Below are 23,880 nucleotides of genomic sequence, written 5' to 3'. Positions count from 1 at the left end.
CACCACCACCAACAACCACCGCCACCACCACCACCGCCACCACCAACAACCAACCAACGTGTGTGAGCGAGCCTCGTGGCGTCCCTGAAACGTCGTGAATCTTCCTTCGAACAGGAAACTAAAACGAGAAGTTTGGAGGCGAGTGCCGGGTACGGACCCATTGGCCAACGCGGGGGTCGTTACATTCTGATGTCTTGGTGTTGTTGTTGTCTTGGTGTTGTCTGTTGTTGTTGTCTTGGTGTTGTTGTTGTTGTTGTCTTGGTGTTGTTGTTGTCTGTTGTTGTTGTTGTTGTTGTCTGTTGTTGTTGTTGTTGTCTGGGACTGTTGTTGTTGTCTGGGACTGTTCTTGTTGTTGTCTGTTGTTGTTGTCTGTTGTTGTTGTCTGAGACTGTTGTTGTTGTTGTCTGGGACTGTTCTTGTTGTTGTTGTTGTCTGGGACTGTTGTTGTCTGGGACTCTTGTTGTTGTTGTTGTCTGGGACTGTTGTTGTTGTTGTCTGTTGTTGTTGTCTGGGACTGTTCTTGTTGTTGTTGTTGTCTGGGACTGTTGTTGTCTGGGACTGTTGTTGTTGTTGTTGTCTGGGACTGTTGTTGTTGTTGTCTGTTGTTGTTGTTGTCTGGGACTGTTCTTGTTGTTGTTGTTGTCTGGGACTGTTGTTGTTGTTGTTGTCTGGGACTGTTCTTGTTGTTGTTGTCTGAGACTGTTGTTGTTGTTGTTGTCTGAGACTGTTGTTGTTGTTGTCTGAGACTGTTGTTGTTGTTGTTGTCTGAGACTGTTGTTGTTGTTGTTGTCTGTTGTTGTTGTTGTTGTCTGAGACTGTTGTTGTTGTTGTCTGGGACTGTTGTTGTCTGGGACTCTTGTTGTTGTTGTTGTCTGGGACTGTTGTTGTTGTTGTCTGTTGTTGTTGTTGTCTGGGACTGTTCTTGTTGTTGTTGTTGTCTGGGACTGTTGTTGTCTGGGACTCTTGTTGTTGTTGTCTGGGACTGTTCTTGTTGTTGTTGTTGTTGTCTGGGACTGTTGTTGTCTGGGACTCTTGTTGTTGTTGTTGTCTGGGACTGTTGTTGTTGTTGTTGTTGTCTGTTGTTGTTGTTGTTGTCTGGGACTGTTCTTGTTGTTGTTGTTGTCTGGGACTGTTGTTGTCTGGGACTGTTGTTGTTGTTGTTGTTGTCTGGGACTGTTGTTGTTGTTGTCTGTTGTTGTTGTTGTTTGGGACTGTTCTTGTTGTTGTTGTTGTCTGGGACTGTTGTTGTTGTTGTTGTCTGTTGTTGTTGTTGTCTGAGACTGTTGTTGTTGTTGTCTGTTGTTGTTGTTGTTGTCTGAGACTGTTGTTGTGGTTTCCCTGCCTTTCCCTTGGAGCTCCCCGTGAGTGTTGGAACATCGGGCAGGAATTTCCCCACTCGTGCATTTTGCATTTTTACACTCACGCAAAAAAAAAATTTGTTGCACTCATTCGTTAATTTTTTTAATTTATATATTATTAAAATACTCGCTTCAGCCTTTTCTCTATTATCTGTAGCCCCCAGTCGGTTTAATTTTTTTGTATTTTGTAGCCGTAGCCGTAACTTTGCTGACCCAGCGCCCGCTGGACATCTGCGAAAGGAAGGACAGAGTAACATGTGTTTTAGTTTTTTTTTTAAATTAAACTGAGAAGTGAAGATGCCGCTTCTGATTCGTGTCCGTCTCCACGCCAGGGAGACAAAGGCGGCCGGGCGTGGTGCTCGCCACCCCACCCACCTATCCCGCCCTGCCGTTTCGGCCTTCATCGGCACCGCTGCTTCTGCCACCCGCTAACAGCACTTGCCCCTACAGCCATGTTAGGGGCTACCTGGGGGACCTTTGTCTGTGTCTCCATCATCGGCACTGCTACTCGGTAACAGCACTTGACCCTACAGACATGTTAGAGGCTACCTGGGGGACCTTTGTCTGTGTCTCTTTCCTCGGCACTGCTATTCGCTAACAGCACTTGCCCCTACAGCCATGTTAGAGGCTACCTGGGGGACCTTTGTCTGTGTCTCCATCATCGGCGCTGCTACTCGCTACTCGCTCGCCTGGTGTACAGGAGGTCGTGGGTTCCACCACCAGCATCATCATCATCACGGTGGCTATGAGATGTTTACTACCTCGCCTGGTGTACAGGAGGTCGTGGGTTCCACCACCACCACCATCATCATCACGGTGGCTAGGAGATGTTGACTACCTCGCCTGGTGTACAGGAGGTCGTGGGTTCCACTACCACCATCATCATCACGGTGGCTAGGAGATGTTGACTACCTCGCCTGGTGTACAGGAGGTCGTGGGTTCCACCACCAGCATCATCATCACGGTGGCTAGGAGATGTTTACTACCTCGCCTGGTGTACAGGAGGTCGTGGGTTCCACCACCAGCATCATCATCACGGTGGCTAGGAGATGTTTACTACCTCGCCTGGTGTACAGGAGGTCGTGGGTTCCACTACCACCATCATCATCACGGTGGCTAGGAGATGTTGACTACCTCGCCTGGTGTACAGGAGGTCGTGGGTTCCACCACCAGCATCATCATCACGGTGGCTAGGAGATGTTTACTACCTCGCCTGGTGTACAGGAGGTCGTGGGTTCCACCACCAGCATCATCATCACGGTGGCTAGGAGATGTTGACTACCTCGCCTGGTGTACAGGAGGTCGTGGGTTCCACCACCACCACCACGGTGGCTAGGAGATGTTTACTACCTCGCCTGGTGTACAGGAAGTCGTGGGTTCCACCACCAGCATCATCATCACGGTGGCTAGGAGATGTTTACTACCTCGCCTGGTGTACAGGAGGTCGTGGGTTCCACCACCAGCATCATCATCACGGTGGCTAGGAGATGTTGACTACCTCGCCTGATGTACAGGAGGTCGTGGGTTCCACCAACACCACCATCATCATCACGGTGGCTAGGAGATGTTGACTACCTCGCCTACTTCACTAACTGCCTCGTGTCTGTGCTTTATCATTCATTCTTACCTGATGATGGTTGCTTGTGTTGCAACCGAAAGGTCGTAATTTATGATTGTTTTATTTTATTTTAGACGTGACTTTACCGAACGGTGGGTGGATGGGTGGATGAGTGGGTGAGCAGGTGAGTGGGTGGGTGGGTTTTGATTGAGTGGGTGGGTTTTGATTGAGTGGGTGGGTGGGTTGGTGAGTGGGTGGGTGGATGTTATTTGAGTGGGTGGGTGGGTGAGTGAGTGAGTGGGTGGGTGAGTGGGTGGGTGGATGGGTGGATGAGTGGGTGGGTGGATGGGTGGATGAGTGGGTGGGTGGTTAATTAAGTGGGTGGATGAGTGGGTGGGTGGATGAGTGGGTGGGTGGATGGGTGGATAAGTGGGTGGGTGAGTGAGTGGGTGGGTGGATGAGTGGGTGGGTGGATAATTAAATGGGTGGATGAGTGGGTGGGTGGGTGAGTGGGTGGGTGGATGTGTGGATGAGTGGGTGGGTGGATAATTTAGTGGGTGGATGAGTGGGTGGGTGAGTGAGTGGGTAGGTGGATGGGTGGATGAGTGGGTGGGTGGGTGAGTGGTGGATGTGTGGATGAGTGGGTGGGTGGATATTTAAGTGGGTGGGTGAGCAGGTGAGTGGGTGGGTGGGTTTTGATTGAGTGGGTGGGTGGGTTGGTGAGTGGGTGGGTGGATGTTAATTGAGTGGGTGGGTGGGTGAGTGAGTGAGTGGGTGGGTGAGTGGGTGGGTGGATGGGTGGATGAGTGGGTGGTTGGTTAATTAAGTGGGTGGATGAGTGGGTGGGTGGATGAGTGGGTGGGTGGGTGGATGGGTGGATGAGTGGGTGGGTGGATAATTACGTGGGTGGATGAGTGGGTGGGTGAGTGAGTGGGTGGGTGGATGGGTGGATGAGTGGGTGGGTGGATAATTAAGTGGGTGGATGAGTGGGTGGGTGAGTGGGTGGGTGGATGGGTGGATGAGTGGGTGGGTGGGTGAGTGGGTGGGTGGATGTGTGGATGAGTGGGTGGGTGGATATTTAATTGGGTGGGTGAGCAGGTGAGTGGGTTGGTGGGTTTTGATTGAGTGGGTGGGTGGGTCGGTGAGTGGGTGAGTGGGTGTTGATTGAGTGGGTGGGTGAGTGAGTGAGTGGGTGAGTAGATGGGGGGATGAGTTGGTGGGTGGATAATTAAGTGTGTGGGTGAGTGGGTGGGTGGATGGATGGGTGGATGAGTGGGTGGATGGATAATTAAGTGGGTGGGTGAGTGGGTGAGTGGGTGGGTGGGTTTTGATTTAGTGGGTGGGTGGGTAGGTGAGTGGGTAAGTGGGTGTTGATTGAGTGGGTGTGTGGGTGAGTGAGTGGGTGGGTGGATGGATGGGTGGATGAGTGGGTGGATGGATAATTAAGTGGGTGGGTGAGCAGGTGAGTGGGTTGGTGGGTTTTGAATGAGTGGGTGGGTGGGTCGGTGAGTGGGTGAGTGGGTGTTGATTGAGTGTGTGGGTGAGTGAGTGAGTGGGTGAGTGGATGGGGGGATGAGTTGGTGGGTGGATAATTAAGTGGGTGGATGAGTGGGTGGGTGAGTGAGTGGGTAGGTGGATGGGTGGATGAGTGGATGGGTGGGTGAGTGGGTGGGTGGATGTGTGGATGAGTGGGTGGATAATTTAGTGGGTGGATGAGTGGGTGGGTGAGTGAGTGGGTGGGTAGGTGGATGGGTGGATGAGTGGGTGGGTGGGTGAGTAGGTGGGTGGATGTGTGGATGAGTGGGTGGGTGGATATTTAAGTGGGTGGGTGAGCAGTTGAGTGGGTTGGTGGGTTTTGATTGAGTGGGTGGGTGGGTCGGTGAGTGGGTGAGTGGGTGTTGATTGAGTGGGTGGGTGAGTGTGTGGGTGGGTGAGTTGATGGGGGGATGAGTTGGTGGGTGGATAATTAAGTGGGTGGATGAGTGGGTGGGTGGGTGGAGGGGTCTTTACCGCCACTAGCTCAGCACAACAATCCACCTCCCCCTCGCTCGCTAATCAATTCCCATCCATTAGTAACGACCCTGAGAAAACTGAAATAAATAAACAACAAAACCCTACCACCACCACCACCACCATCATCATCATCAGCCATGGTCACTCCACTGTTAGATGGAGGTCACCCCGAGCCTCCACCATCATCATCATCATCAGCCATGGTCACTCTACTGCTGGATGGCGGTCACCCCAAGCCTCCTACTCCTCCACCACCACCATCATCATCATCAGCCATGGTCACTCCACTGTTGGATGGAGGTCACCCTGAGCCTCCACCACCACCATCATCATCAGCCATGGTCACTCCACTGCTGGATGGAGGCCACCCCAAGCCTCCACCACCACCATCTTCATCATCAGCCATGGTCACTCCACTGCTGGATGGAGGTCACCCCAAGCCACCATCATCATCATCATCAGCCATGGTCACTCCACTGTTGGATGGAGGCCACCCTGAGCCTCCGCCACCACCACCACCATCATCATCAGCCATGGTCACTCCACTGCTGGATGGAGGTCACCCCAAGCCACCACCACCATCATCATCATCATCAGCCATGGTCACTCCACTGTTGGATGGAGGCCACCCTGAGCCTCCACCACCACCACCACCATCATCATCAGCCATGGTCTATCCGCTGCTGGATGGAGGCCTGCCCAGGTCTCTGGCATCATCATCATCGTCAGCCATGGTCACTCCACTGCTGGATGGAGGCCTCCTCTAGCCTCCACCACCACCATCATCGTCGTCATCAGCCGGGGTTTTATCCACTGCTCGATAATGCTTCAGTCGATCCGTAACGTAAACAAATAAACCATCAAAGAAACCGGGCCGAATCGTCGTTTGCGGGTTAATCGCCGTGTCGATCCATTGGCGATCGATCCGCGGATCGAATAATGATTTAACACCGGCCCCTCTCCTCCACCCCCTCCCCCCCCTCCACCTTCAATGGATTGTCTCATATCAGCGAGACAGGCGATGCTGTTTCATTCCCCTTTGATTATCACCACAGCAGCACCACAGCATGTCCAAATCCAAGGCCGTAGTCCATCCACCGAGTCCGCATTGGGGCGGACGAAATCTTCCAGGGGGTCTGGGGAGGCGCTGGGGGTTCCAAACCCAGAGAAAATTTTTCTTAAAAAATCTTAATTTTAAAAACGAATTTCCTGCCTAAAATATTTTAATATTCACCAACGCACGGGATGGGGTAGATTCATTTTTATTTTTATTTTATTTTTACAATAATGTCTAATAGTGGTATTATTTCTAGATTGCTCTGGTTTGTTTTAAACTTTTTTTAACCATTTCTTGTTTCATTGTACGCAGTGGTTGAGATTACGGATTTATAAACTACAACCACAATCACAAACACGTGAGCAGAAATTTGTGCGAAATTTCGATTTAAAGCCTTCGTGACTGCAAGTGGAGAGGGCTTTACCATTCTGGCGAATTTGCCCGATGATGCTGGATGCAATTACGAGCGAAACGTCACAATACAACTCGAATTTTAAACGATGTGGATTCACTCTTCAACAACACACCGGTATGGGGCTAAAGTAGTGAACTATTTTGTCTTTTTGTCAACGTGACGCTTTTTTTTGTTGCTGATTGGCCGTGTCGGGTGGTGGAGAGTTATGACACATTTATAAATAAACGCGATCGAACCCAAAGACACCTTTATCGTGAATAATATTGGTCGCGAAAGCCTACTACGTGTTAAACAGGGATCATGTTCATATTCTTAGCTCTTAAATAAATAATAAAAAGTATTGTTTTATATTTTTTATTTTATTGTTTAACCTTCAAAGTGACTTTACTGAAAGAGCTAAGAATATATTTATTATTTTATTGTTTAACCTTCAACGTGGTGACTTTACCGAAAGAGCTAAGAATATGAATTACTGCAGTCACGAAAGCTTTAAATCAAAATGTAGGGATCATATTGTTGGTCCTTTCGGTAAAGTCACCACCGCGTAGATAGGGAAACAATAAAATAATAAAAATATAAAACGATTAAATTCTCACGACGTTTCGACAGCAACACAAGAAGCAATCATCATCAGGTGTGATGATGATGTTGTTATTGTGTCAGATTGTGTCAGATGTCACATTAAACTTCATCAGGTGCGATGATGATGATGATTGTTTGTGTTGTGGCCGAAACGTCGTGATAACTTTATTGTTTTATATTTTTATTATTTTATTGTTTTATATTTTAATTATTTTATTGTTTTATATTTATATTATTTTATTGTTTTATATTTTTATTATTTTACTGTTTTATATTTTTATTATTTTATATTTTTATTATTTTATTGTTTTATATTTTTATTATTTTACTGTTTTATATTTTTTATTATTTTATTGTTTCCCTTCTATGGGTGTGGGTTTTCACACCTGATGATGATTGCTTCTATGCCTTGTGGTCGAAACGTCGTGAGAATTTTACTGTTTTATATTTTTATTATTTTATTGTTTTATATTTTTATTATTTTATTGTTTCCCTTCTACGTGGTGGTGACTTTACCGAGAGAACCAAGAATAATAATTGTATTGTTTTACAATCATTTTATTGTTTTATATTTTTTATAATTTTATTGTTTCCCTTCTACGCGGTGGTGACTTTAACCTGAAGAACCAAGAATATGGAATCCCTTCAGTCACGAAAGCTTTAAATCAAGAAAATAAATATGCGTTAATTTATATGAAGACAAGTCCAGACAATGTGGCCAAGGTTTAGCAAACTGCTGTTTTTATTTACATAGCATAGCAATATATTATTATCTTCTTTGGTTCTTTCGGTAAAGTCACCACGTAGAATGAGAATAAAATAATAAATTGATAAAATAAAATAACACAATAATATTCTCACGACGTTTCGGCCACAACACAAGCGGCCTTCATCAGGTGAAGGGACGAGACTGTCTGGTAGGACAGCGCTGGAGTGAAAGAGCCACGTTCAGATCACGGCCTTTAAGCTGTGTGAGAGGAAACAAAGCGCCTTGACAAAGGAATTAGCATATAATTTAGCATTGAAATGGCTGAGTGATTAGCTTGTGACTGGTCACAGAAATAGCTATGTACGTACGTACAGTGGCGGTGTGTACGTACGTTGGCGGTGTGTATGTGCGTACGTTGGCGGTGTGTACGTGCGTTGGCGGTGTGTACGTACGTTGGCGGTGTGTACGTACGTACGTTGGCGGTGTGTACGTACGTTGGCGGTGTGTACGTACGTACGTTGGCGGTGTGTACGCACGGTGGCGGTGTGTACGTACGTACGGTGGTGTGTACGTACGTACGGACGGTGGCGGTGGACAAGTGAAGACGATGGCGATGGCACGACTCCTCAGAAATCCGGTCACGTGGTGCACGATGGAGGCTGCTTTTTGGGGTTAGGTCGCATGAACATAAAACGCGCCGTTAAAGCCGCCGCCGACACGGCCACCGACACGGCCAACTCGTGTAAGGGTTGTGTCACGTGAACAGAACGTGTTGCCAATTCGTCACTAGTACAGCACTGGTGTAGTGTATAGTGTAGTGTAGTATACTAGTACAGCACTGGTGTATAGTGTGGTATACTAGTACAGCGCTAGTGTAGTGTATATAGTGTAGTGTGTAGTGTAGTATACTAGTACAGCACTAGTGTAGTGTATATAGTGTAGTGTATAGTGTAGTATACTAGTACAGCACTAGTGTAGTGTATATAGTGTAGTGTGTAGTGTAGTGTACTAGTACAGCACTAGTGTATAGTGTAGTGTACTAGTACAGCACTAGTGTAGTGTATAGTGTAGTATACTAGTACAGCTGTAGTGTATAGTGTAGTGTATAGTGTACTGTACTAGTACAGCACTAGTGTATAGTGTAGTGTACTAGTACAGCACTAGTGTAGTGTATATAGTGTAGTGTGTAGTGTAGTATACTAGTACAGCACTAGTGTAGTGTATATAGTGTAGTGTGTCGTGTAGTATACTAGTACAGCACTAGTGTAGTGTATATAGTGTAGTGTGTAGTGTAGTATACTAGTACAGCACTAGTGTAGTGTATATAGTGTAGTATACTAGTACAGCACTAGTGTATAGTGTAGTATACTAGTACAGCACTAGTGTATAGTGTAGTGTATAGTGTAGTGTATAGTGTAGTATACTAGTACAACACTAGTGTATAGTGTAGTGTATAGTGTAGTATACTAGTACAGCACTAGTGTATAGTGTTGTGTATAGTGTAGTATGTAGTGTATAGTGTATTGTATAGTAGTGTATTGTGTAGTGTATAGTGTCATAGTGTATAGTGTAGTAGTGTATAGTGTAGTATACTAGTACAGCATTAGTGTGTAGTGTAGTGTATAGTAGTGTATAGTGTAGTGTATAGTGTAGTATACTAGTACAGCACTAGTGTATAGTGTAGTGTACTAGTACAGCACTAGTGTAGTGTATAGTGTAGTAGTGTATAGTGTAGTGTATAGTAGTGTATAGTGTAGTATACTAGTACAGCACTAGTGTGTAGTGTATAGTAGTGTATAGTGTAGTGTATACTGTAGTATACTAGTACAGCACACAGATTTTTGCGCGCACATTTACGTGATCCAACCCCCTCAAAAAAAACCTCTCGTGGATGACATTGGTCGCGAAAGCCTACTGCTCCGTGTGAAACCGACTCGCCGGTTTTGTGCTGGAGAGTAAAACCCACAACACACTTGCAGCTCGAGTACCGTTACCCTTCACCAAGTTACTCACAGCCAGCGTCATCATCATCATCGGCATCATCATCATCATCGGGCTACTTGGCTTAACGGGGACGCGTTTGCAACCATGCCATCTTCTTAACCCCCACAACAACAACAACAAAAACAACAACAACAACAACAACAACAACAAAAACAACAACAAAAAACAACCAGCCTCCGTCGTGGATAGAAGTATGGGTCGTCGCGTGAAGCCTCCCGCAACCACGACTGCGAGTCGCCTCCTGTGCCACTGCGAGCCCAGTGCATGGCCCTGGCCCCTGGCCCCTGGCCCCTGGGCCCCTGGCCCCTGGGCCCCTGGGCCCCTGGGCCCCTGGCCCCTGGCCCCAGGGCCCCTGGCCCCTGGCCCCTGGGCCCCTGGGCCCCTGGGCCCCTAGCCCCTGGCCCCGGGCCCTACTTGTCCCTCTTCTTCACCCCCTAGGGGGTCACGAGACTACAGCGGGGAGCTCTCTCCGCCTTGAACCTCGTGCACGGCTGCATGGCCGCGGCGCCCTGTCGCTTTACGGCGGCTTCGTCTGACCGGACTCTTCGGCTTGACCGTTGTCTCCGCAACCGCTCCTCCTGATTTTCTGGCCTCCGCGGTTTGCTAACCCGCACGGCAACTCCGCCCGCACGGCTTTCAAAGACGCGGTCCCCCGGCTCGACAGCGTCCATTAGAAGCGCCGTCGCCCCGGAAGTTTCTGTTTCTACTTCACCTGAAGAGGGCCACTTTTGTCTTGTCGGGGTGGGGGGGGGGCGAATTTTATTTCATTACGGTTTTTTTATTTTTTTATTTCTCCATCGTTCTGCTTCTTCTTCGGGGGTCGCTTGGAGTTTCGCGAGGCCCAGTTTTTTTTGCGGCCCTGGCGTTGCGGCATGAACCTGCCGAGGCTTGAGCTCTCGCAGCTTTTGGCAGGTGACGGTCGCGGTAATGTCCCAGCGTGTCCTCGAGCGACCTGCCCCAACTCGCCCGCCGACGACAACGTGCTCAGTCCGCTCAGTGGGGGGGGGGCTCCCACCTTCCGTGGGAGCCCCCCTCCCCTGAGCGGCGTGTCGCATTGTTGGTGCCCTATGGGGTGGGGCAGGCGGGCGGGCGGGCGGTGTGCCTCTCGCCCAAAACCAAATCCAGTTGGGGTGGAGACTGCCGGCGGGAGCACGGAGCTCCCGCCGGCATGGCTCTCTCGGGGTCTTTGGGGGGCGGGGGGGTGGGTTGGGGGGCCCACGCACGATCCTCTATCCACCGCCGCAAGGTCACGGCACTAAGCGGGAGCGGCGGCCGAAGTCGCTCGAGAGCTACGAGAAACCGCCACCCTTTATTATTTTTTTTGTATTTTTTTTACTTACCTACGCGTAACCGCTTGACCGGCGGGAAACGCCATTTTGCCGTGGAGCGTCGAACCCGGACCTTGGGGACGTTTTTTTTTTTACAATCGAGAGAGGGCGCATCTTTTAGATTTAGAAGTTTTTGTCGTTGACGGCATGGATGCGGTACTTTCTTCTTTTTTTTTTTCTTTGGGTTTCTTTTTTGGGCGAAGTTGGCGAAGCAGGTGTCGCGTGAAATGGCTGAAATCGCGGCGTTCCGGGCAGTGATACGAGCGTCGTGATTTGATTCGATTTTACTTCATGCCTGCCGCGGACTTTTCGCCGAAACGAAACGGAGCGTCGGTGCCGCGTGGCTGTCGGGGGCTTCTGTTACGGGCACGAGCAGAGCCCCATCCGTGCGCGTCCAGCGTGTAAATGCGAAATAAAAGTGTATTTTTTAAGCGAGTTTGCGCGCGGCATCCGGCGCGATGGAGGGTCTCCCCTGAAATCTGTTCGGCGGACTTGAGCGGGTACAAGCGTGGACTTGGGCTGGTACACACGGACCTGAGCGGGTACACACGTGGACTTGAGCGGGTACACACGTGGACTTGAGCGGGTACACACGTGGACTTGAGCTGGTACACACGGACCTGAGCGGGTACACACGTGGACTTGAGCGGGTACACACGGACTTGAGCGGGTACACACGGACCTGAGCGGGTACACACGTGGACTTGAGCGGGTACACATGGACTTGAGCGGGTACATGTGGACTTGGGCTGGTACACACGGACTTGAGCGGGTACACGCGTGGACTTGAGCGGGTACACGTGGACTTGGGCTGGTACACGCGTGGACTTGGGCTGGTACACGCGTGGACTTGAGCGGGTACAGGCGAGCTGAGCTGATACACGCGTGGACTTGAGCGGGTACACGCGTGGACTTGAGCGGGTACACACGTGGACTTGAGCGGGTACACGCGGACTGAGCGGGTACACACAGACAGAGCGGGTACACACAGAGCGGGTACACACAGACAGAGCTGGTACACGCGGACTTGAGCGGGTACACGCGGACTTGAGTGGGTACACACGAACTGGGCGGGTACACACAGAGACAGCGGGTACACACAGACAGAGCGGGTACACACAGACTGAGCGGGTACACACAGACAGAGCGGGTACACACAGACAGAGCGGGTACACACAGAGCTGGTACACACACACAGAGCGGGTACACACACACACAGAGCGGGTACACACAGACAGAGCGGGTACACACAGACAGAGCTGGTACACACAGACAGAGCGGGTACACACAGACAGAGCTGGTACACACAGACAGAGCGGGTACACACAGACAGAGCGGGTACACACAGACAGAGCGGGTACACACAGACAAAGCTGGTACACACAGACAGAGCGGTAAACACAGACAGAGCGGGTACACACAGACAGAGCTGGTACACACAGAGCGGGTACACACAGACAGAGCTGGTACACACAGACAGAGCGGGTACACACAGACAGAGCTGCTACACACGGACTGAGCTGGTACACACAGAGCTGGTACACACAGAGCGGGTACACACAGATAGAGCTGGTACACACAGACAGAGCTGGTACACACAGACTGAGCAGGTACACACAGACAGAGCGGGTACACACAGACAGAGCGGGTACACACAGACAGAGCTGGTACACACAGAGCTGGTACACACAGAGCGGGTACACACAGACAGAGCTGGTACACACAGACAGAGCGGATACACACAGACAGAGCGGGTACACACAGACAGAGCTGGTACACACAGAGCGGGTACACACAGAGCTTGTACACACAGACAGAACTGGTACACACAGACTGAGCTGGTACACACAGAGCTGGTACACACAGACAGAGCTGGTACACACGGACTGAGCTGGTACACACAGACTGAGCTGGTACATACAGACAGAGCGGGTACACACAGACAGAGCTGGTACACACGGACTGAGCTGGTACACACAGAGCTGGTACACACAGAGCGGGTACACACAGACAGAGCTGGTACACACAGACAGAGCGGGTACACACAGACAGAGCGGGTACACACAGACAGAGCGGGTACACACAGACAGAGCTGGTACACACAGAGCTGGTACACACAGAGCGGGTACACACAGACAGAGCTGGTACACACAGACAGCGGATACACACAGACAGAGCTGGTACACACAGACAGAGCTGGTACACACAGACAGAGCTGGTACACACAGACTGAGCGGGTACACACAGACTGAGCTGGTACACACAGAGCGGATACACACAGAGCGGGTACACACAGACAGGGCGGGTACACACAGACAAAGCTGGTACACACAGAGCTGGTACACACAGACAGAGCGGCTACACACAGACAGAGCGGCTACACACAGACAGAGCGGGTACACATGGACTGAGCTGGTACACACAGAGCGGGTACACACAGACTGAGCGGGTACACACAGACAGCTGGTACACACAGAGCGGGTACACACAGACAGAGCGGCTACACACAGACAGAGCTGGTACACACAGAGCTGGTACACACAGACAGAGCGGCTACAAACAGACAGAGCTGGTACACACAGAGCTGGTACACACAGACAGAGCTGCTACACACAGAGCGGGTACACACAGACAGAGCTGGTACACACAGACAGAGCGACTACACACAGACAGAGCGACTACACACAGACAGAGCGACTACACACAGACAGAGCGGGTACACACAGAGCTGGTACACACAGACAGAGCGGGTACACACAGACAGCTGGTACACACAGACAGAGCTGGTACACACAGACAGAGCGGGTACACACAGATAGAGCGGCTACACACAGACAGAGCGGGTACACACAGACAGAGCGGGTACACACAGCGGGTAGACACGGACAGAGCTGGTACACACGGACAGAGCGGGTACACACAGACAGAGCTGGTACACACAGACAGAGCGGGTACACACAGACAGAGCGGGTACACACAGACAGAGCAGGTACACACAGACAGCTGGTACACACAGACAGAGCGGGTACACACAGACAGAGCTGGTACACACAGACAGAACGGGTACACACAGACAGAGCTGGTACACACAGACAGAGCGGGTACACACAGCGGGTAGACACGGACAGAGCTGGTACACACGGACAGAGCGGGTACACACAGACAGAGCTGGTACACACAGACAGAGCTGGTACACACAGATAGAGCGGGTACACACGGACTGAGCTGGTACACACACAGACTGAGCTGGTACACACAGAGCTGGTACACACGACAGAGCTGGTACACACAGACTGAGCTGATAACACACGGACTGAGCGGGTACACACGGACTGAGCGGGTATGATTACTATCAGCCCCACATGACGTCTAGATGTGTGTGTGGTCAGGAGGTGGTGGTGTTGGTGGTAGAGGAGGTCATGGAGCTGTAATTGACATTCCTCCCACATGGTCTGATCAGGAACCATCACTTTTGGTCACCAGAAGTCGCCCTGTGAAATAATAATGACGGGCGATGTTTCGGGCAACGGGCCCTTCGCGTCATTAATGTGGAATGCGTTGAGCAGTTTTTATTGTTAATATTGTGTGCGCACCGTTGCTCCGGCAACATCGCAAAACCATTTGTCAAATCACAAGCGTCGTAAATGTAGCGCGGAATTTCCGCACCAACACGCGGAGACAGGTCCAAATGTTCTGCGCCTTTTATTCCACCTCCCATCACACAGCTCCCTCCTTCATCCACAGCTCTCTCCTAATCCACAGCTCTCTCCTTCATCCACAGCTCTCTCCTTCACCCACAGCTCTCTCCTTCATCCATAGCTCTCTCCTTCATCCACAGCTCCATTCCTTCATCCACAGCTCCCTCCTTCATCCACAGCTCTCTCCTTAATCCACAGCTCTCTCCTCCCACAGCTATCTCCTTCATCCACAGCTCCCTCCTTCATCCACATCTCTCTCCTTCACCCACAGCTCTCTCCTTCATCCACAGCTCCCTCCTTCATCCACAGCTCTCCTTCATCCACAGCTCTCTCCTTCATCCACTGCTCTCTCCTTCATCCACAGCTCTCTCCTTCACCCACAGCTCCCTCCTTCACCCACAGCTCTCTCCTTCATCCACAGCTCTCTCCTTCATCCACATCTCTCTCCTTCACCCACATCTCTCTCCTTCATCCACAGCTCTCTCCTTAATGCACAGCTCCCTCCTTCATCCACAGCTCTCTCCTTCATCCACAGCTCTCTCCTTCATCCACATCGGTCTCCTTCACCCACATCTCTCTCCTTCATCCACAGCTCTCTCCTTAATGCACAGCTCCCTCCTTCATCCACAGCTCTCCATCCACAGCTCTCTCCTTCATCCACAGCTCTCTCCTTCATCCACAGCTCTCTCCTTCATCCACAGCTCTCTCCTTCATCCACAGCTCTCTCCTTCATCCACAGTTCTCTCCTTCATGCACTGCTCTCTCCTTCATCCACAGCTCTCTCCTTCATCCACAGCTCTCTCCTCCATCCACATCTCTCTCCTTCATCCACAGCTCTCTCCTTAATGCACAGCTCCTTCCTTCATCCACAGCTCTCCATCCACAGCTCTCTCCTTCATTCACAGCTCTCTCCTTCATGCACAGCTCCCTCCTTCATCCACAGCTCTCCATCCACAGCTCTCTCCTTCATCCACAGCTCTCTCCTTCATCCACAGCTCCCTCCTTCATCCACATCTCTCTCCTTCATCCACAGCTCTCTCCTTCATCCACAGCTCTCTCCTTCACCCACAGCTCCCTCCATCCACAGCTCTCTCCTTCATCCACAGCTCCTTTTCACGACTCCTGCCAACATTCCCCTCTTAATGCCACAACCCCCTCTCCCATTCCCTCCCCTCATTCCTTCCTCCTCATCCCGCACCTCGTACCACATCTCATCTCCCCCCACCAATCTCCCCCTCTCTCTTCACACCACCACGAACCGCATCTCATCTCCCCCCACCAATCCCGCCCCTCTTCACACCACAAACCACGTCTCCTCATCTCCCCCAACCAATCTCCCCCTCTCTCTTCACACCACCACGAACCGCGTCTCATCTCCCCCCACCAATCTCCCGCCCCTCTCTTCACACCACGACGAACCACGACGAACCGCGTCTCCTCACCTCCCCCCACCAATCTCCTCTCTTCACACCACGAACCCCACTTCTCATCTCCCCCCACCAATTCCCCCCACCAATTCCCCCCCCCCCCTCCCTCTTCACACCACCACGTACCGCACGCCACCAAACCGAACCGCCAATGAGGGATCGTCGCCGGAGCTCCCCGGTTCTCAGGTTCGGTGCGGTGATGGGGAGCGTTGCGGTGGGTGGTGGTGGTGGTGGTTGTGGTGCTCATCGCTTGTCCACCACCTTCACGATGGACACCGAGCCGACCGCCCCCGCGTGGTAGACGCTCCCGCTCCAGGCGACGCCCACGGCCGGGTGCAGCGGCCGCGAGAAGGCCGCGCCGAACGAATGGAGCGGCCTCAACGAGTCGCCGCCGCCGCATCCGAAGAAGGACAGCCGCCCGGCCTCCCAGTCCACGTAGACGCCGACCGTCCCCACGGCCTCCGCTCCCCGCCGCCGACCCGCACGCCGGCCCCGATCCCCCGGCCGGTGGCCTCCGCCGCCGCCTCCGCCGCCTCCTCCGCCTCCGCCGCCTCCGCCGCCTCCGCCGCCTCCGATGCCTCCGCCGCCTCCGCCGCCTCCGCCGCCTCCGATGCCTCCGCCGCCTCCGCCGCCTCCGCCGCCTCCGCCGCCTCCGCCGCCGCCGGCTTCCACGGCCGTCTCGGCGCCGGCGTGCCACGCGACCAGGGCCCCGGGCTCGCCCTGCAGGCACCAGGAGGAGGAGTTCATGCCGAGCGTGCACCGCTCCTGGCGCGCCAGCGAGCCGTAGGCGACGCCGACGAGCCAGCGGCCGGCGGCCGGCACGGCCACCTCCCAGTAGTGGCGGCCGGACGAGAAGGACTCGGAGCACAGCGCCTAGCGGTGGGGGGGGGGTGGTGGTGGCGGGGGGTGGTGGGGGGAGTGGTGGTGGGGGGGGTGGTGGGGGGGGTGGGTGGTGGGGGGGTGTGGGGGGGTTAAGAAGAAGCGGCACTTTATAACAATAATAATAATTTCGATTTGAAGCTTTCGTGACTTGCAAGGATTCACCTCCTTTGGTTCTTTCGGTAAAGTCACCGCCACGTAGAGAATGAGAATAAAATAATAAGAAATTGATTAAATAAAATAACACGATAAAATTCTCACGACGTTTCGGCCACAACACAAGCGGCCTTCATCAGGTGAAGGGACGAGACTGTCTGGAGGACAGTCTCATCCCCTTGTGGCCGAAACGTCGTGCGAATTGTATTGTGTCATTTTATTTTATCAATTTCTTATTATTTTATTCTCATTCTCTACGTGGCGGTGACTTTACCGAAAGAACCAAACAAGAATAATAATAACAACAATAATGATGATTAAAAACACGAATTGATGATCTAAGTCAGATTCATCTCGGACCGCACCGAGGTACCAGCAACCACCCAGAAGCGAAAACGCTCGAAAAACTAAAAAAAAACAACAACTTCGTTTTGCTTCACCAGGCACCACCACCACCACCACCACCCCCCCGTACAGCGACCTCCCGCGCACCGGGCGAGGTCGCCGACATCTCGGCTCCCGTGCCGCGCTACGAAATTCCACGGGGGCGGGTGGGGGGGGGGGGGGTACGGAGGAGGGAGCGGCCCCCCGGCCAAACCTCCCGACGTCCTCCGGAACCGCACCCCTCGACCCCCTGAGGGGGGTCAACTCGGCCGCTTGCCGACCATCGGCCGGTCACCGACCTGGGGATACCACGTGTCGTGGAAGCGTTCCGGAGGATCGCGGACCTCCAGGCCCGCGCCCCGGGGGGGCTGCTCCTGCTGGGTCCACGTGGCCGTGAGGAGGTCGTCGGAGATGGCGAGCCGCGGGTGGGCCGTGTCCGGGTTCAGGGTGGGCGTGCATCCATCTGGGAGGGGCGGAGGCGGTGGTACCGCTGCGTGGTGAGTCTGTGTGGGGTGTGTCACTGTGTGTGGTGAGTCTGTGTGGGTGTCTGTGTGGTGAGTCTGTGGTGAGTCTGTGGGTGTCTCTGTGAGTCTGTGGGTCTCTGTGTGGTGAGTCTGTGGGTGTCTGTGTGTGATGAGTCTGTGGGTGTCTCTGTATGGTGAGTCTGTGGGTGTCTGTTTGGTGAGTCTGTGGGTGTCTCTGTGTGGTGAGTCTGTGGGTGTCTCTGTATGGTGAGTCTGTGGGTGTCTGTGTGGTGAGTCTGTGGGTGTCTCTGTGTGGTGAGTCTGTGGGTGTCTCTGTGTGGTGAGTCTGTGCGTGTTTCTGTGTGGTGAGTCTGTGGGTGTTTCTGTGTGGTGAGTCTATGGGTGTCTGTGTAGTGTCTGTGGGTCTCTGTGTGGTGAGTCTGTGGATGTCTCTGTGTGGTGAGTCTGTGGGTCTCTGTGTGGTGAGTTTGTGGGTCTCTGTGTGGTGAGTCTGTGGGTCTCTGTGTGGTGAGTCTGTGGGTCTCTGTGTAGTGAGTCTGTGGGTGTCTGTGTGTGATGAGTCTGTGGGTGTCTCTGTATGGTGAGTCTGTGGGTGTCTGTGGGTGTCTGTGTGGTGAGTCTGTGGGTGTCTCTGTGGGTGTCTGTGTGTGGTGAGTCTGTGGGTGTCTCTGTGTGGTGAGTCTGTGGGTGTCTCTGTGTGGTGAGTCTGTGCGTGTCTCTGTGTGGTGAGTCTGTGGGTGTTTCTGTGTGGTGAGTCTGTGGGTCTCTGTGTGGTGAGTCTGTGGGTGTCTCTGTGTGGTGAGTCTGTGGGTGTCTGTGTGGTGAGTCTGTGGGTGTCTCTGTGTGGTGAGTCTGTGGGTCTCTGTGTGGTGAGTCTGTGGGTGTCTCTGTGTGGTGAGTCTGTGGGTCTCTGTGTGGTGAGTCTGTGGGTCTCTGTGTGGTGAGTCTGTGGGTGTCTCTGTGTGGTGAGTCTGTGGGTCTCTGTGTGGTGAGTCTGTGGGTCTCTGTGTGGTGAGTCTGTGGGTGTCTCTGTGTGGTGAGTCTGTGGGTCTCTGTGTGGTGAGTCTGTGGGTCTCTGTGTGGTGAGTCTGTGGGTGTCTCTGTGTGATGAGTCTATGGGTCTCTGTGTGGTGAGTCTGTGGGTGTCTCTGTGTGATGAGTCTGTGGGTCTCTGTGTGGTGAGTCTGTGGGGTGTCTCTGTGTGGTGAGTCTGTGGGTCTCTGTGTGGTGAGTCTGTGGGTGTCTCTGTGTGGTGAGTCTGTGGGTCTCTGTGTGATGAGTCTGTGGGTGTCTCTGTGTGGTGAGTCTGTGGGTCTCTGTGTGGTGAGTCTGTGGGTGTCTCTGTGTGGTGAGTCTGCGGGTCTCTGTGTGGTGAGTCTGTGGGTCTCTGTGTGGTGAGTCTGTGGGTGTCTCTGTGTGGTGAGTCTGTGGGTCTCTGTGTGATGAGTCTGTGGGTGTCTCTGTGTGGTGAGTTTGTGGGTCTCTGTGTGGTGAGTCTGTGGGTGTCTCTGTGTGGTGAGTCTGTGGGTCTCTGTGTGATGAGTCTGTGGGTGTCTCTGTGTGGTGAGTCTGTGGGTGTCTCTGTGTGGTGAGTCTGTGGGTGTCTCTGTGTAGTGAGTCTGTGGGTGTCTCTGTGTGGTGAGTCTGTGGGTGTCTCTGTGTGGCGAGTCTGTGGGTCTATGTGTGGTGAGTCTGTGAGTCTCTGTGTGGTGAGTCTGTAGGTGTCTGTGTGATGAGTCTGTGGGTCTCTGTATGGTGATTCTGTGGGTCTCTGTGTGGTGAGTCTGTGGGTGTCTCTGTGTGGTGAGTCTGTGGGTCTCTGTGTGGTGAGTCTGTGGGTCTCTGTGTGGTGAGTCTGTGGGTCTCTGTGTGGTGAGTCTGTGGGTCTCTGTGTGATGAGTCTGTGGGTCTCTGTGTGGTGAGTCTGTGGGTCTCTGTGTGATGAGTCTGTGGGGTGTCTCTGTGCGGTGAGTCTGTCGGTCTCTGCGTGGTGAGTCTGTGGGTCTCTGTGTGGTGAGTCTGTGGGTCTCTGTGTGGTGAGTCTGTGGGTGTCTGTGTGGTGAGTCTGTGTGTCTCTGTGTGGTGAGTCTGTGAGTCTCTGTGTGGTGAGTCTGTGGGTGTCTGTGTGGTGAGTCTGTGTGTCTCTGTGTGGTGAGTCTGTGCGTGTTTCTGTGTGGTGAGTCTGTGGGTGTCTCTGTGTGGTGAGTCTATGGGTGTCTGTGTAGTGTCTGTGGGTCTCTGTGTGGTGAGTCTGTGTGTCTATGTGTCGTGAGTCTGTGTGTCTCTGTGTGGTGAGTCTGTGGATGTCTCTGTGTGGTGAGTCTGTGGGTCTCTGTGTGGTGAGTTTGTGGGTCTCTGTGTGGTGAGTCTGTGGGTCTCTGTGTGGTGAGTCTGTGGGTCTCTGTGTAGTGAGTCTGTGGGTGTCTGTGTGTGATGAGTCTGTGGGTGTCTCTGTATGGTGAGTCTGTGGGTGTCTGTGTGGTGAGTCTGTGGGTGTCTCTGTGGGTGTCTGTGTGTGGTGAGTCTGTGGGTGTCTCTGTGTGGTGAGTCTGTGGGTGTCTCTGTGTGGTGAGTCTGTGCGTGTCTCTGTGTGGTGAGTCTGTGGGTGTTTCTGTGTGGTGAGTCTGTGGGTCTCTGTGTGGTGAGTCTGTGGGTGTCTCTGTGTGGTGAGTCTGTGGGTGTCTGTGTGGTGAGTCTGTGGGTGTCTCTGTGTGGTGAGTCTGTGGGTCTCTGTGTGGTGAGTCTGTGGGTGTCTCTGTGTGGTGAGTCTGTGGGTCTCTGTGTGGTGAGTCTGTGGGTCTCTGTGTGGTGAGTCTGTGGGTGTCTCTGTGTGGTGAGTCTGTGGGTCTCTGTGTGGTGAGTCTGTGGGTCTCTGTGTGGTGAGTCTGTGGGTGTCTCTGTGTGGTGAGTCTGTGGGTCTCTGTGTGGTGAGTCTGTGGGTCTCTGTGTGGTGAGTCTGTGGGTGTCTCTGTGTGATGAGTCTATGGGTCTCTGTGTGGTGAGTCTGTGGGTGTCTCTGTGTGATGAGTCTGTGGGTCTCTGTGTGGTGAGTCTGTGGGGTGTCTCTGTGTGGTGAGTCTGTGGGTCTCTGTGTGGTGAGTCTATGGGTGTCTCTGTGTGGTGAGTCTGCGGGTCTCTGTGTGGTGAGTCTGTGGGTCTCTGTGTGGTGAGTCTGTGGGTGTCTCTGTGTGGTGAGTCTGTGGGTGTCTCTGTGTGGTGAGTCTGTGGGTCTCTGTGTGATGAGTCTGTGGGTGTCTCTGTGTGGTGAGTCTGTGGGTCTCTGTGTGGTGAGTCTGTGGGTGTCTCTGTGTGGTGAGTCTGTGGGTCTCTGTGTGATGAGTCTGTGGGTGTCTCTGTGTGGTGAGTCTGTGGGTGTCTCTGTGTGGTGAGTCTGTGGGTGTCTCTGTGTAGTGAGTCTGTGGGTGTCTCTGTGTGGTGAGTCTGTGGGTGTCTCTGTGTGGCGAGTCTGTGGGTCTCTGTGTGGTGAGTCTGTGGGTCTCTGTGTGGTGAGTCTGTGGGTGTCTCTGTGTGGTGAGTCTGTGGGTCTCTGTGTGGTGAGTCTGTGGGTCTCTGTGTGGTGAGTCTGTGGGTCTCTGTGTGGTGAGTCTGTGGGTCTCTGTGTGATGAGTCTGTGGGTCTCTGTGTGGTGAGTCTGTGGGTCTCTGTGTGATGAGTCTGTAGGGTGTCTCTGTGCGGTGAGTCTGTGGGTCTCTGCGTGGTGAGTCTGTGGGTCTCTGTGTGGTGAGTCTGTGGGTCTCTGTGTGGTGAGTCTGTGGGTGTCTGTGTGGTGAGTCTGTGTGTCTCTGTGTGGTGAGTCTGTGAGTCTCTGTGTGGTGAGTCTGTGGGTGTCTGTGTGGTGAGTCTGTGTGTCTCTGTGTGGTGAGTCTGTGGGTGTCTCTGTGTGGTGAGTCTGTGTGTCTCTGTGTGGTGAGTCTGTGGGTCTCTGTGTGGTGAGTCTGTGGGTCTCTGTGTGGTGAGTCTGTGGGTCTCTGTGTGGTGAGTCTGTGGGTCTCTGTGTGGTGAGTCTGTGGGTCTCTGTGTGGTGAGTCTGTGGGTCTCTGTGTGGTGAGTCTGTGGGTGTCTCTGTGTGGTGAGTCTGTGGGTGTCTCTGTGTGATGAGTCTGTGGGTCTCTGTGTGATGAGTCTGTGGGTCTCTGTGTGGTGAGTTTGTGGGTCTCTGTGTGATGAGTCTGTGGGGCTCTGTGTGGTTCAGTCTGTGGGTCTCTGTGTGGTGAGTCTGTGGGTGTCTCTGTGTGGTGAGTCTGTGGGTGTCTGTGTGGTGAGTCTGTGGGTCTCTGTGTGATGAGTCTGTGGGTCTCTGTGTGGTGAGTTTGTGGGTCTCTGTGTGATGAGCCTGTGGGTCTCTGTGTGGTTCAGTCTGTGGGTCTCTGTGTGGTGAGTTTGTGGGTCTCTGTGTGATGAGCCTGTGGGTGTCTCTGTGTGGTGAGTCTGTGGGTCTCTGTGTGGTGAGTCTGTGGGTCTCTGTGTGGTTCAGTCTGTGGGTCTCTGTGTGGTGAGTCTGTGGGTGTCTGTGTGGTGAGTCTGTGGGTGTCTCTGTGTGATGAGTCTGTGGGTGTCTCTCTGTGGTGATTCTAACTCCGACGTCCGGCCTCACAGTTCTTGATGTAGCTTCTTCTGCTCGTGGCTTCCCTGCCACTGCCGCTGCCGCCGCCGCCGAGGCTGCCGCTGCTCCTCCTCCGGAAAAGATTCCCGAGCGCGGCGCGGAGTTGTGGCAACTGGAGGGGCTCCACTCGCTCCCTGGAGCCCAAGCCGGAGCCCGGGCGAAGCCTCCTCCACCCCCCCTCCCCCACCCCGCCGATCGACTCCTCGTCGGCCTCCTTGGGCCCGCTGGGCCTCGCTAGGAAGTCCAGAATCTTGTCCACGTAAGCCTCACTTCGAGAGGACTCGGCAAAGTGCAGACCCGGTCGGACGGGCGGGTCCAAAGGAGACTGGCTCAGGGTCAGTAGCCTTGGTTGGTTAGGGGGTGGTGTGGTGGAGAGAATTGGGGGGATTGGGGTGGGGGAGGGTGGTTTGGTTGAGTTGTTCGACCAAACTTCAGCATGCTGGTCAGTGATGGAGGCGAACGTCGAGTGTGGGTGTGGATGAGTGAGTGGGTAGGTGAGTGAATGAATGGGTGAGTGATAGAATGGGTGAGTGATAGAATGGGTGAGTGAGTGGGTGGGTAGGTCAGTGAGTGAATGGGTGAGTGAGTGGGTGGGTAGGTCAGTGAGTGAATGGGTGAGTGATAGAATGGGTGAGTGATAGAATGGGTGAGTGAGTGGGTGGGTAGGTCAGTGAGTGAATGGGTGAGTGATAGAATGGGTGAGTGATAGAATGGGTGAGTGAGTGGGTGGGTAGGTCAGTGAGTGAATGGGTGAATGATAGAATGGGTGAGTGATAGAATGGGTGAGTGAGTGGGTGGGTAGGTGAGTGAGTGAATGGGTGAGTGATAGAATGGGTGAGTGATAGAATGGGTGAGTGAGTGGGTGGGTAGGTCAGTGAGTGAATGGGTGAGTGATAGAATGGGTGAGTGATAGAATGGGTGAGTGAGTGGGTGGGTAGGTCAGTGAGTGAATGGGTGAGTGATAGAATGGGTGTGTGATAGAATGGGTGAGTGAGTGGGTGGGTAGGTCAGTGAGTGAATGGGTGAGTGATAGAATGGGTGAGTGATAGAATGGGTGAGTGAGTGGGTGGGTAGGTCAGTGAGTGAATGGGTGAGTGATAGAATGGGTGAGTGATAGAATCGGTGAGTGAGTGGGTGGGTAGGTCAGTGAGTGAATGGGTGAGTGATAGAATGGGTGAGTGATAGAATGGGTGAGTGAGTGGG

At 52.9% G+C, this 23,880-nt stretch overlaps 1 protein-coding gene across 1 annotated transcript in view; it reads right to left on the bottom strand.

Moving 5' to 3' along the window:
* The window catches only part of LOC142906529 (E3 ubiquitin/ISG15 ligase TRIM25-like), a 79,748-nt gene that overhangs the window by 37,144 nt on the left and 18,724 nt on the right, over nucleotides 1–23,880 (bottom strand). Inside the window, exons 6-9 of the mRNA XM_076054536.1 lie at nucleotides 22,669–23,021; nucleotides 17,868–18,031; nucleotides 16,746–17,022; nucleotides 16,411–16,613 (exon numbers count right to left, since the gene is read on the bottom strand). Coding sequence (XP_075910651.1) covers nucleotides 16,411–16,613; nucleotides 16,746–17,022; nucleotides 17,868–18,031; nucleotides 22,669–23,021 — 997 coding nt within the window. The remainder of the gene's footprint in view (nucleotides 1–16,410; nucleotides 16,614–16,745; nucleotides 17,023–17,867; nucleotides 18,032–22,668; nucleotides 23,022–23,880) is intronic.

The sequence above is a fragment of the Petromyzon marinus genome, chromosome 66, assembly GCF_048934315.1.
Source record: "Petromyzon marinus isolate PM22_M1 ecotype Great Lakes invasive population chromosome 66, UKy_Petmar_22M1.pri1.0, whole genome shotgun sequence".
NCBI classification, from domain to species: Eukaryota; Metazoa; Chordata; class Hyperoartia; order Petromyzontiformes; family Petromyzontidae; genus Petromyzon; species Petromyzon marinus.
The sequence above is the reverse complement of the archived record's forward strand: the minus strand, read 5'-3'. Positions and strand labels throughout refer to the sequence as shown.